The sequence below is a fragment of the Ciona intestinalis genome, chromosome 4 (assembly GCF_000224145.3).
Source record: "Ciona intestinalis chromosome 4, KH, whole genome shotgun sequence".
In the NCBI taxonomy this organism is placed as follows: Eukaryota; Metazoa; Chordata; class Ascidiacea; order Phlebobranchia; family Cionidae; genus Ciona; species Ciona intestinalis.
The window spans coordinates 3007024-3020017 of NC_020169.2; the positions used below are offsets into that span (position 1 = coordinate 3007024).

Genomic DNA, 12994 nt, shown 5'->3' on the forward strand with positions numbered 1-12994 from the left:
TATTGGGAGAAAAGAATCGTCAACGCAGAAAGTTATATTATGTATTAACAATACAAAGAGCGTGGAGAAAATTTAAAGAAAAAACAAACAAATCAGAAGTGGATCGAATATTCTCCAATTGTGACACAGATTGATAAAACAGTATTATAAATCTGAACTCAAATACAGTGTGATCCAGTCATGCTTTTAACTGCAATCATGTGTCAAAATCTTTTATTCCAATCAATGGTCTAATTTATCTCTTTAGTTTACACACACACTTTTTATATTATGAATAATTATAGTACACATTTTTTCCTTTGTTATTATGAAGAAGTTGTCTTTCTACTAAATTAGCGCCAACATTTAACTTAAATAATGCTAGTGACTCATTTTTGTTTTAATTTTTTGAATGTTTTGCACTGCTTGATATTTTATACTTTAATTCTGGTTGCTAATGACCTTTTCTTTGGTGCAATGAATATAATTTAATATTTTTATATAGGTGCACTACATACTTAGTAGGTTACTGTATTGGCTAACCATAGATGCTCAACGAAAATATGGCAAAAAACAGCTTACCAGCAAGAAATCGTCAGATCGAACAACTGACAAATCTGTTTGGAGAGAAGCACCATCATACGGTCGAATCCTTGTATATATATGGCCATACAGGGAGTGGAAAATCATGTGTTCTTAACCATGTACTAGTGGGCAATGATCTTTTTCATGTAGTTGTTAATTGCATTGAATGCTACACAACCAATTTGCTATTCAGCACTATTCTTGAGGCACTGTCTTTTGAAGAAGGAAGGATTAGGTGTGACAATATGAACGATTTTGTAAGGTGTCTCAGGAAAATAGTTGAAGAAAGAGAGGTGGAAGAAACTCTGTATATTGTGTTTGAAAACTGTGAGAGATTAAGAGATAAAGATCCAATTCTACTACCAGCACTGTTGAATTTAAAAGAGCTAACAGGTTTAAACTTATGTGCTATTTTTGTCAGCGAATTGCCATGGGAAAAGTTCTATAATGGGACAGCCATACGGGATCCGTATGTGATGTTTTTTCCGGATTATTCTAAAGATGAATTAGTGGAAGTTCTTTGCCATCTCAGACCACAGGAGACCGACTTGGAGTTTTACAAGCAATATGTGGGTCTTGTCCTATCCATGTTCTTTTTCGCGTTTCGGGATCTGAGAGAGCTGAGACACCTAGTGGAGATTAATTTCTCATTCTATGAGCAGCCAATTGTAGATGGTAAACTGACGAAAGATGACAAACATAAACTATGGAAAAATATTGAACCCCATCTTACTAGTTCCTTACAGAAGCTGCTTATGAGAGAAGCATGTAACGGTAGACAAAGTAACGAACCTGAATTAACAGAATCGATCAAAGCATACGACCTTAGCAAAGGCAACACTGTAAAGTCACAAAATTTAGTTGAGCTGCCTTTTTATTCCAAGTTTCTTCTAATATCTTCGTACATTGCATCTTACAATCCCTCTTCAACTGATCGCAGGTTTTTTCTAAAACATGCAGGAAGAATGAGGAAAACAGCAAGATCTATGAAAAAAGATGACCATAAGAACTGCCACCTTAGAGGACCACACAGCTTCCCACTTGACAGAATGATGGCAATATTTTACTCCATCGTAGATGAAGTAGTTCCGCCAAGCGCTGGATTATTTTCCCAAATTTCCTCTTTGGTATCTTTACATCTTCTGGCTCAGCTTGGTCAAGATCAGCTTGATATGCCCAAGTACAAATGCACTGTTTCTTTAGATTTTATTACTGCCATTTCGAAAACAGTCAATTTTGATGTAATTCGATACTTATATGACTTTGTTTAAATTGCGATTTTCAAGTTCTTTATCAACCGACAACATGTTCTATACTGGAGACGTCATAATTTTTCAAATTCATGTTTTTGAACAATTTTCTTGCCACATAGGTACATTAGGGATGCCAGCTGTTTAAAATCATGGTAAAGCAAACCATTCAGATATTCTGCCGTGTGAAGCCGACCAGGTTAAAAACAGGGGTAATGTTAAAGAATATATAACATGACATGACCAATTTACTTATTCTGCAAACAATTTTCCAGATATACTCTGTAGAAGAAGATGAAAACACGACAAAGTCAAACCTTGAATTTATTTTACCAAAAGACTCTACTGAAGGATATATAAACAACAAAAAAGAATCCTACAATTTCTTGTAAGTGAACTAAAACTTAGAAGTTATTCTATATGTCATGACTTTCAGGTCCCATAGCCCAACACTGTGGGTCCCCCGAGTCCAAGGTATTTACAAACTTTGTGATAATTTAAAGCTTGTTTTGTTATGCAGTTTTCAGCGAGTATTTGATCAACAAGTGAAACAAGATGATGTTTTTGAGCATGTTGCTCAAGGGGTTGTTGACAAGTATGTGGTTTATCATTTTTTGTAAATGAATAAAATGTATATTTGTATAGTAGGCCTATTCACAATATGAATCTATATGTATCTCGATAGTAGAATGGGGGGAGACGGGATACCTTTAGCACATAATATCCAAATACCCTGATCGTAAACAAATAACAACGCTCTATTGGAGTTGTAAGGATACGATTTTATGCTTCTTTGAATATTCCTGTTTATTACCAAATCAGATGAAAAAATAGAATGAAAAGGTGTCCCATCTTCCTTCACTTTACTATATACGATCACCTGTATTCACATATACCTTGTGTTGCAGTGTGCTTTCAGGTTACAATGGAACTATCTTTGCTTATGGACAGGTAATGTTATTTAGGTTAATGTTTATATCTAGTATTTAATTGAGATTTCCACAGACTGGTAGTGGTAAAACTTTCACTATTACTGGGGGTGTGGAAAAGTACGCAGATCGTGGAATTATACCAAGAGCTCTGTCATACATGTTTAAAAAGGTGGGTTCTTAAACCTATAACAATAATAGTTCTAGTTATTGTTATACCAACAACCACGTATACATTTCCACTTAACTTTTTATTTATTAAAGTTTGAAGAAGACAAAGATCATCTTTACACAACAGAAATATCCTATCTTGAGATTTATAATGAAAATGGATATGACCTGCTCGACCCGAGACATGAGGCAACAAAACTGGAAGACCTCCCGTAAGATATCGAATATAAATGCATTGATAATCTTTATATACTGATATCTGTATAGGAAAGTTGCTTTGATGGAGGATCCGGATCAAAACATTCATCTGAGGAATTTGTCTCTTCTTCCAGCTCAAAATGAAGAGGAAGCTTTAAATCATCTTTTCCTGGGAGATACAAACAGGTAATATAGGCTTGTGTGCTGTTCTGTTTATACTAGGGTAGGGAGGTAGGGTAAGATAGAAGGTACGTCCCATTTGGTACTTTGGTAGTAAACAAAAAATATTTACAGAATTATTTAATCACATCCTCATAACTCTAAGTGTTGTTATTGTTTAAAACAAGATTTTGAAATTTGCTAACAGTATTCCATCTTTACCCCACAGTACTATAGTTACCATGCTGTTTCATCATTTTCTCAAACTGTATTGCTTGGAAACGATATGGTGACCAATGACTGCATTAACTTACAAAAAATAACAATTTAAATGCCTATTGTTATGTCTAATTTTTTGTACCTAAAATCCCATTTATTTCCTTGTAGGCGGTAATAACTCTAGCCAGCTTTTTTAAATGGAATACTACTTATTTCAATGACAACATTAATTTAAAGAAACACGGCAATTTTAATGACTATTGTTATGTCTAATTTTTTGTACCTAAAATCCCATTCATTTTTGATAGGCGGAGTAACTCTAGCCAGTAAGCTTTTTTCAATAGAATACTACTTATTTCAATGACGACATTAATTTACAGAAACCAACAAATTTAATGCCTGTATTATTGATTTCCCTACAGGATGATAGCTGAAACACCAATGAACCAAGCATCCACTAGATCTCATTGTATCTTCACCATCCATGTCACTAGTAGGGAACCAGGTTCAGCTACAATTAAAAGATCGAAACTTCACCTTGTTGATCTGGCTGGGTACTGTCTTTATTTTGGAACATACAAATTGGTGTTTAGGGTTCTTAATGAAAACTAACATTCAATGACTTTTGTTAATTGTGCAACAAAAAATGTAAAGTGTGCAGAAATAAACTAGTATGGAGTGTGCTTTTGATTTCACAACTTTACTGTCATACTGAACAACATTCTTTTACAGATCTGAAAGAGTTTCAAAAAGTCAAGTTGGTGGGCAGTTACTTACTGAAGCCAAGTACATCAACCTATCTTTGCACTTCCTTGAACAAGTAACCTATTTTCCTACTACTCAAACAATTTTTATTTTAAGTAACCTTCAATCTTCTTCATATATATACACCTTTATTGGCTCATCTGGTATAAAATGTAGTGTATTTCCAGTGTTTCGTCTGCCATCGGGAAACCTCTGTACATTGTGAAAATCTGAAATATACTACGTTTTATACCAGATGAGTCACTAAAACATTATTTACAGTATGCCTGGCAGCAGAGGTACCAGAATATAAGCATATTATATTTTCCCTATTTAGGTGATTGTTGCTTTGTCGGAAAAGAAGCGCCAGCATATTCCATATAGAAACTCAATGATGACTTCTGTTTTAAGGGACAGCTTGGGTGGGAACTGCATGACAACTATGATAGCTACTGTTGCTGTAGATAAGAAAAATTTAGATGTGAGTGGTTTGAGTTTTAAACATTTACATATCAGGTGACTTTTGGGGTTTACTGGTCACACAGTTTTTTCAAGTTGTTTTGTGTTTCTGTTTTTATGTTATAACAACTGGAGTTTTCTGGGATTTTGTCTTTTCGTTTTTGTTTTACCGCAACTGCAAGCTTCTTTGCCATTAACAAAGAGAGTAAGTTTACCATCACTTCCTGCCTATTCATTTTTGTATATTACCGCAAGCTTTATTGCCGACCAAAAAAAAGATAGTTAACTATGTTAACTTGCAGGAATCCATTTCAACATGCAGATTTGCACAACGGGTAGCAATGATTAAAAACGAGGCAACATTGAATGAAGAACTGGATCCCAAATTGGTAATTTCTAACAAAGTATACAATCTTGATAATTTAAACATCGATTTCTTCTTCCAAGATGATTATTCGATTGAAGAAAGAAGTCCAAGGATTAAAAGACGAGCTTGCGCTGGTGACGGGTGATGTTCGAACGGATCAATTGACACAGGAGGAACTTGAAAGGTACAACTTCTCTTTGGTATAAAAAACACATGTTAAAAGCCAATGTTCTTTATTTAATTGTACAGTTTTGCAAAATTGGTTTGTTTGTAGTTGTAGATTAACACTGGAAAATCGCTTTAATGCAAATTTTCTTTAAAAGCTAAAATTTCTATCCTGGTTTGAAAGCTTGGTATTATTTGTTTCGATATTAAGTCATTTAGCTAGTTATCTTGTTAAGTTGTGATTTATGTATAGATTAAATGAGTTGATTGGAATTTATCTTGCTGATGATGATTTGGAAGCAACATTAGATGTTGGTGGAGACACAAGGAAAATACAATATTGTTATAACTTTCTTAAGAAGAAAATAAAAGAACGGAAAGAGCCGGATGAGGTTTGGTATCTTATTGCTTTTCAGGTGTTCATCTGTAAAATTTGTTTTTGTATTAAAAGGTTGAAACTGTGCAACATGTACCTCAAGATGACGGACCTACACTGAGTCCAACTGAAGTACAAAGACTTAGAGAAATACTGCAACAAAGAGACAATGAAATAAGTAAGTGTAACTTTTTAAATTAAAACCTTTAGGTAAGTTCTTTATTACGACGACGCATGTTCGCTGGCTTACTGATATCTGTGGTTACTTTTAGGAGTGTTAATTGCAATATAATTAGTTTGTAGTTTTAGTAAATCACAACTGCATATAAGATTCTTTGTTTTAGGTATACTTGTAACAATGCTGAAAAAAGAAAGAAAACGAGCTTTGAATGCTGAAAATAATGTGGTGGAAAGTGCAAGGAAGGTCCAAACACTAGTGGAGTCCCCACCTTATCGCAAGGAAACTTATTCTGTGCCAAAACCTGAACCAACAACAAGAAAAAGTAGAATTAAAGGTATGACCAACCTTTTTTAAATACATTACTTTGCTATGGATTCAAAAGTATTTCAAACTAAACAAGTACATGAATGAAAAAAGATAGGTATGGGGTGTGTAAAAGTAAAAGCAATGACAGTTATTCTGATACAAAAACATTTTTTGTGCAGATGTTGAAATGTCGGCAGGCCGACAAGAAGCATTTGAATTATATAAACGTGATTACACCGAATCAGAGGGAATAGTTGAGCAAAAGGAACTTCTTAAACATCGATATGAAGAAGCAAAAAAACTTGGGCAGGAAATCAATGACTCAAGAAATGAACTGAGTAAGATAAAGCGTATTAATTTGTTTTTTTCTTTTTATTGTCACTATCTGGTATAATGCGAGGTGTTCTATTGTACAACATAGAGCTCAGGCATTGTTAGGAAACTTATTACTTTTTGCTTTGATCTAGACCATTTAAAATCGACACTGGAGAGAATTCGAAAACAAACTGCAATACAAAGTACTTTGGATGGTGATGATTCATTTGAAGTTAATGAAAGAGAACAAGCGACAATCCACGCAATGGAAGATATTAAAGCAAGGTAGAAGTTTGAAAATTTGTATATATGTATGTGAAGCTACTTATTGAAAGAGAAAGTACATCTATATGCTATGTTGGGTAAAGCAATAAATTCAGGTTTCTGGTTTAAATATACTTGTATCAAATATGTTAAAGCATGGTACAATTACTTACTGTTGTTGTTTCTGCAGGTACAAAGTGTCTTTCAATCGTCTCAAAGCAATGAAAGCTGAAATTGATCATTTGCATCATCTACTTGATAAGTCACGGGTTCAAATGCAGCACGATTTTGATCAATGGTGGGAATCACAAACTCGTAATGGCCATGCAACAGGACAAAGGTAGACGTTATAAGCATGAATGAATGTATTTGTGTCACTTGTCTTCACATGCCTCAGCAATGACAGTCGTTATATTATGGGTGTTCTGTTTCACACATCTTGTGCCTACTTTTACGTTACCACATATGTTTGTGCACAATATTTATTGTAATGTATGGCTGACAATTTACAAAACCTAGTGATTACCATTTACCAATGAAGCAATTGTTATTAAGTGTTTTGCCAAAGGACGTACCACATACACAGCCACAATGGTAGCAGCATTGAGCCTAGAATCCAAAAACTTTGGCTAACAGTGTGACTTTACAGGCGCCCAAACTCCCACAGCAGAAACAGATATAATGGGAATGAACCACGTCTTCGAGGAAACCAACAAGCATGGGGTACTCCCCCAATTTCACCCCATACTAAAAACGGTAGGGGTGAGGTTATTTCCCCTCCCCCCGCAGGCTCCCTTTCTCCACGCGAATCCTCTCTAAAAACTGGCAAAAATGCCTTGACGGACCTTAGGCACGGCCATGGCGACCGTTACGCCGGCGAAACAGTGGCGCAAAGGCGTCAAGGTTCTGATGCTAATTATCGTTATTCTCCTGGTCGTCCTCCTTCAGCTCCGAGATCAGAACAGAGAAAAGTTATGAGTGGTAGCTCAGATAACCCAAGTAGACCTCACAATATTCCGTTAACTGGTGACAAAGAAACGGACGCAGATATTATGGCGTTTATAAAGGCGCGTGAAACTTTAATGCAACGTAACTAATGTATTTGTAAAGTGAGTTGAGTAATTTTGCACTACGGTCTGGTTTACCATGGTGACTTACGTTTTACAGATTAGATTCATGTGGTATGTTTTTAATTTAGTTTTTTCAACACTATATTTATAATAAAAGCTAAAGTAAACTTACGTGGGTATTTGTAAATATTATGACGACGAAATGTGTCTGTCGCGTCACTATTGGCTTTTGTTGCAACCTAACGGTTAACAGGTTAGGTAAATAAAGTTTAGGAAATTAAATTTAAAATGGCATCAACATCTGAAGAGGTTTTGAGTTCAAACAACCCAGAGACGTACAGCAGCGAAGTTCTAAAATGCATCAGCCAAATGCGAGGGCAAAGCGAACGGGTCGATACAGAAATCGCAACAATTGAGACTGAAAAAAGGAAACTACAAAACGATATTCGTTATCTCACTGACCGACTTGCAAAGATAAACTATCAGCTTGCCCAGAAGACGCAGTTTCGTACCGAGCTTAACAAAACGATCAAAGACACCGAAAACGCGTACGGGAAATTAATAGAAAGCTCGCAGGTGTTATATAAGTCTGTGAAAGCTACGCGAAACAACATACTGCAGTCGTCACACACAAAGACTGACCCTCAATACCAAGAAAGACATCAAGCCCCGAAAGAAAAAAGCCAGGCTAACCTGACGAACGTTGAACCAGGCAACGAAGGGATGGTCGTCGCAGCGGCTGTGGCCACTGGTACTGACTACAATAAAAAATGACCCTTTTTGCCGCTGACGTTAGTAATATATTGCTAACTGTGACTGCCAATTGCATCTTATAATATTTAAGAAATTTGGGCTTAAGAGGTAGCGTATATATTTAATTAAATCTATGATAAAATATACCACGCAATACAGTACCAAAGAATATAAGAACAGAGAAACAATATACATTCTACATTGCAAGCCAAAAGATTAATTATTGAATGAAATTTTAAAATAGGAAAAATATTGCATTAAAGCTAGATATAATTTAAGGACCTGGTACTCCTAAAATTATTAACAATCTGCCATGCAAAAAGCTGAGGCAATTTCATCTTCGCGAACTGTAGTTAAAAGCAAAGGCTTAAATTGGTCTAGTATGTTCACAATGTCTCCACGTAACAAATTCTCCCTGTACATCATTTCTTCAAGATGATGCCTCCCGTCAAAATATTTTAAAAGACGTAAAAATAAGTTAAAGTTAATAGGCGCCTGTGAAGCAGTGATAGAGGTTTGAAAGAGGGGTTTACAGTGAGATGGCAGGTCCTCAAAACGAACATGCATCTTATGCACAGTCTTTGCAAACTTCAGCAGATCGTGTTGTAATTCAATGCTGGATTTTTGAGCCTCTTCCTTGGTTGTTAGTGGTGGGACAAAATATACATAAGTGTGATGCTGCATTAGAAACCTATGTTGCAACATCCAAAATACTGCATTGACAAGGGTATCTTCGTGTTCAAAAAACGGACTGTTATGGGATTGTAGATTGAATCTTTCACCCAGTCGGAAATCAATCAAACTGATCGGGACGGAAAAATAAGACAAGACTTTGGTGAGACTCATATGGAATGTATTTCTAAATAACTTTACCCATCTGGAATGTATGTGCAACATTGCAGTAGGAGCAAGAACATATACATTGGTCTTGCACAGAGGATAGATAACACAAGCCTTGCCCCACAGTACCAAATGCCGTGCTATTGTGTAAACATGCTTCAGGTTAATGTCCCCATCAATTGAGATAAGTTGTAAAGATTTTGTGGGGCTGTAAAAATTGAGAAACTTTACCATTGACATGGAACAATGATCGGTTAAAGATGCCCACACATCTTTTATGTCATAAACTAATAATCCATGATAGGGTTGAATTTTCTTCAGGCAAGTTTCAATGGCCTTTATATCCACAGTCGAGCACTGTTCGGAAACATTTGTGCTGTTCAGCACTTTGTGGTAAAGGCAAAAATCTATGCTCAGGTTTTCATTGATTGTCAGATTAATTGTTCCAGAGCAATGCAAAGCATTAAATATATCTTGCAGGTGAAGAGCAAGCTTGCTTTGTGCCAAAATTTCGGAATAAATTTTGCATTTTGACTCTTCTGTATTTGCTTCATCATCATGAATGCTCAGCATTTGCATTGCAGCGTTGGTCATATACATTGTTCTTTTTTCTTCAAATCTTAAGCCAAGGCTAACTTTTGCACTCAGCTGTTGGTAAGCCTCAACAACCGAATAGTTGGCGCTAGTTTTCAGGACAAAAACTAAATTAAATGAGAGTAGAGTAGTGTCAGTCTCATTTGCTCTCAAAAATGCAGCACTTGAATTGCATCTTGATCTCCCAGACCTCACCAGTTGATGCTGCATTGGCCGCACCATATTGCCTTCAATATTACTTCGTTCAAGCATAACAGGAAACCCAACAAACCTCAGTCCATTGTTTTTAACATCAAACTTTTGACCACAAATCTTTGTATTACCAGGACTTAAAATTTGGCCTAATGTTTCATCGGAAAATGCTAAAAACTGTGTCATCGTATCACGATGTTGTTCATCATCACTGTCTTCCTCATTCATCCAATCAGCTGTGCTTTTTTGACCACCCATAGTGTGAGGTTGATTGAGGTGAAATGTTGAGGAAGTCAGTTGCTCATAATTGTCACGAGACATGCCACTAAAACTTTCCAAGTCAAATGGGTATTTAAATAGCAACTTACTGTTTATTCTACTCCCAAACATAGAGAGCATGAGACCCAATGGGTTCCATGGTAGATCATCATCCATAAGGCTTGTTGGGAGCTACTGCAGAAAAGATAAAAATTAAAGCTAAATTTATAGGCGTTTAACTATGGAAATTGCAAAATCAAAACGTAGATAGTAGGTTATATTATAATTATAAACATGTGTAAACACGTTTTAACTTACATGAAACATTTAACAGTCTTCAAATAAGTTTGCAAGCTTCTTTTTCAACAGTATTACGGTTTAAAATACCTGCTATAGTAGAGTAGAACGGATCGAAAGTTTTCGCATTTAGGTCGAATTCTCGCAGGAATCAATCATGGGGAATCCCCTAATTAGACGCTCCAGTTTTACTCTTTCGTGTAAACGCGGACTGTGATATAATCCTTCATGGGGTAATTAAAAAAACTTATAACGTAGTATATTTGTATCAAAAAATTGTTTAAATCATAATGACTTGTAACAACTGTTTTTAATGTTTCTCACTGCACTGATTAACATGAAGAAACTGAACTAAGCAACTGTGGGTTCCACTTAATTTTATCGCGTAAACAAGAGTACAAGACTAAAGTATTCATTTAAAACATAGGGAAATAGGCGAGCAATGGACATACTTAAATGTTAAAAACGGGCACTTTATTTCCTATTTACAGATATACAGCTATGACGTTTAATTTCAGGTTATCTATTTTCATTGCATCAAGTGTGAAGGCAAATAGATAATGACAAATAAGGAACAATGCAATATTAGGGGTATGAAATCATGTATTGCAGTCTTGCAATAACATACATAAACTTATAATATTTAGTGTACTCACTTTTGCACTTACATTTGTTCTAAATTTAAATAATACGCTAAGGAAAAAAATAGAAATTCTAAACCAACTAAATCTCTTGTTTCAGTTGAATATAGTATCAATTTAAAACCACCACATATTTGCAATAACGACCAAAAGTACCGAAATCATGTACACAATATGAACCATGCACAACTGTTGACAATTGAGAATAGGTATACACAGAGTATTGGTGTTGAGTTAAAAATAGGGTTGAAATGTAAAAAAAAACGTGTCATGTGACTAAATAATAAAAAGAGGTGAACGTCCATAACTGAACAGAGCCTTTTTAAATATAAAACAAACAAGAAAGTGAATTAGTACAGTTACTTTTGCAACAACTTAAAATAAAACAAACATAGATTATTTAAGTTATACACAATGCAACTCGCACGATGCAGTTCATAAAAATATAAAACATAGCCATGAAGTGAGTAATAGGTCAGTTTTAAATATTAAATTGTTTAGGTCTTGAAAACATACTTGCATTTACTAAAGCAAGTCTTATATGCATACAATTTTATAACACATTCTAGTTTGAATACAATAATTCAGTTGCCTAAGTTGCTCAAAGATGATTTTCAAGTATCCATCAGGCCAAAATGTGAAAGCATGGCAAAGATATGTTGTGGCAAGAAAGCATATGCCGTATAGAAGGACATTGACAAAAGCAGGATCAAACAGGTATCTGAAAAACAAAATTATGGTACTTCTTTTGATACATATAGCTAAGTTGGCTCAACATGATTTTATTTATCTCCCTGAAAACAGTAATGAAGATTAGTTGTTTCAAAGAACAAAGAGAAGAAAACGGAATTAACAGCATCCGTTGTTAAAACTGAATATAAAGTACAAAATGTTAAGTTGCCTATACCCTAGTATAGTAGTATACAAACATATTACTTACTAAAAACTGTACGTTCCCAAGGGTCAAGCATGTATATTCCAGTTGTTATACAATATATGAAATATAGCCATTCAATATAACCGACAACTGATGTTGGCTTCTTTCCAAACAGTTTAAAATCAAATCCCATTTTGCAAGTCACTGACCGTTGCTGGTTTTTACGGTTTACTCTTGCTGTTCACAAATCTAAGATAAACAAAAGTACATTTACAAGTTCTTATTTGATTAAACCGTTCCTCATGCCTGTACCGCCGTCGAATTCTACCTAACAACGTCGATATATACTACACCCACCTCACGCGATTCTCGAATGAATGGGCTCAGTGCGCGTATGACGTCATCGTAATCCTTTCTTCTTTCTTTATCTCATAAAAACCAAGCCTTTTTCCTTTATAGTTGTCCGTTGGGTTGTGGTTCTTCGGCGTGATAGTGGTTGCCGAAGATATTATGCAAATTCCCTTTAACATAGCATATTGACTTTTTACATTTAAACTTCTCTTTTTAATTCTTAGTTTATTGCCCTAAAAGTTGTTTAGATAAGATTACGTGTAAGTTGACTTGATGGGGCGCCGCGTGGTTTGTGTTTAAACAGCGTTGTGGTTTGTTTGCTTTGCTTATGTTATGTCATGAATTACGCGGAAACAGCGACGTAATTAAGTGCATATGTGTTAATGGTAGTTTTGTAGAGGAAAAACATTAACGCTATAATGACAGTAGGCCGTGCTGCATATTATGTCTGTAT

The 12994-nt window shown here is 35.3% G+C and overlaps 3 protein-coding genes, 1 long non-coding RNA gene and 1 pseudogene across 5 annotated transcripts; 3 read left to right on the forward strand and 2 right to left on the reverse strand.

Annotated features, from left to right (window-relative positions):
• The first annotated feature begins 484 nt into the window (after positions 1-484).
• LOC100180237 (origin recognition complex subunit 5) lies at positions 485-1936 on the forward strand. The gene has a single exon (XM_002130517.4). The coding sequence runs from the start codon at positions 528-530 to the stop codon at positions 1833-1835; it is 1308 nt and encodes a 435-aa protein (XP_002130553.1). The 5' UTR covers positions 485-527; the 3' UTR covers positions 1836-1936.
• LOC100180997 (kinesin-like protein KIF6) lies at positions 1849-8658 on the forward strand. Its single transcript, XM_002124934.5, has 19 exons — positions 1849-2026; positions 2090-2202; positions 2335-2409; positions 2723-2765; positions 2820-2915; positions 3008-3126; positions 3182-3298; positions 3913-4044; positions 4223-4310; positions 4572-4715; positions 4996-5082; positions 5141-5244; positions 5479-5617; positions 5677-5779; positions 5946-6116; positions 6268-6426; positions 6556-6688; positions 6858-7007; positions 7317-8658. Exons 1-19 carry the CDS (start codon positions 1967-1969, stop codon positions 7762-7764), a joined length of 2481 nt encoding a protein of 826 aa, XP_002124970.1. The 5' UTR covers positions 1849-1966; the 3' UTR covers positions 7765-8658.
• Positions 8026-8511, forward strand: LOC104265657 (annotated as a pseudogene).
• Positions 8595-10838, reverse strand: LOC100177888 (GATOR complex protein NPRL3-like). 2 transcript variants are annotated; one of them, XM_009860012.3, is made up of 2 exons: positions 10762-10838; positions 8595-10569 (listed from the first exon to the last, which is right to left on the reverse strand). In XM_009860012.3, the coding sequence occupies exon 2, from the start codon at positions 10549-10551 to the stop codon at positions 8791-8793; it is 1761 nt and encodes a 586-aa protein (XP_009858314.1). In that variant the 5' UTR covers positions 10552-10569; positions 10762-10838; the 3' UTR covers positions 8595-8790. The 2 variants fall into 2 exon arrangements, with proteins under 2 accessions (XP_009858314.1, XP_002130884.1); XM_002130848.5 differs by having other exon boundaries at positions 10693-10816.
• A 285-nt stretch (positions 10839-11123) lies between these two features.
• On the reverse strand, positions 11124-12537 carry LOC104265618. The gene is made up of 2 exons (XR_717229.3): positions 12253-12537; positions 11124-12033 (listed from the first exon to the last, which is right to left on the reverse strand). It is a non-coding gene; the product is annotated as an uncharacterized LOC104265618 (long non-coding RNA).
• Positions 12538-12994: the final 457 nt, after the last annotated feature.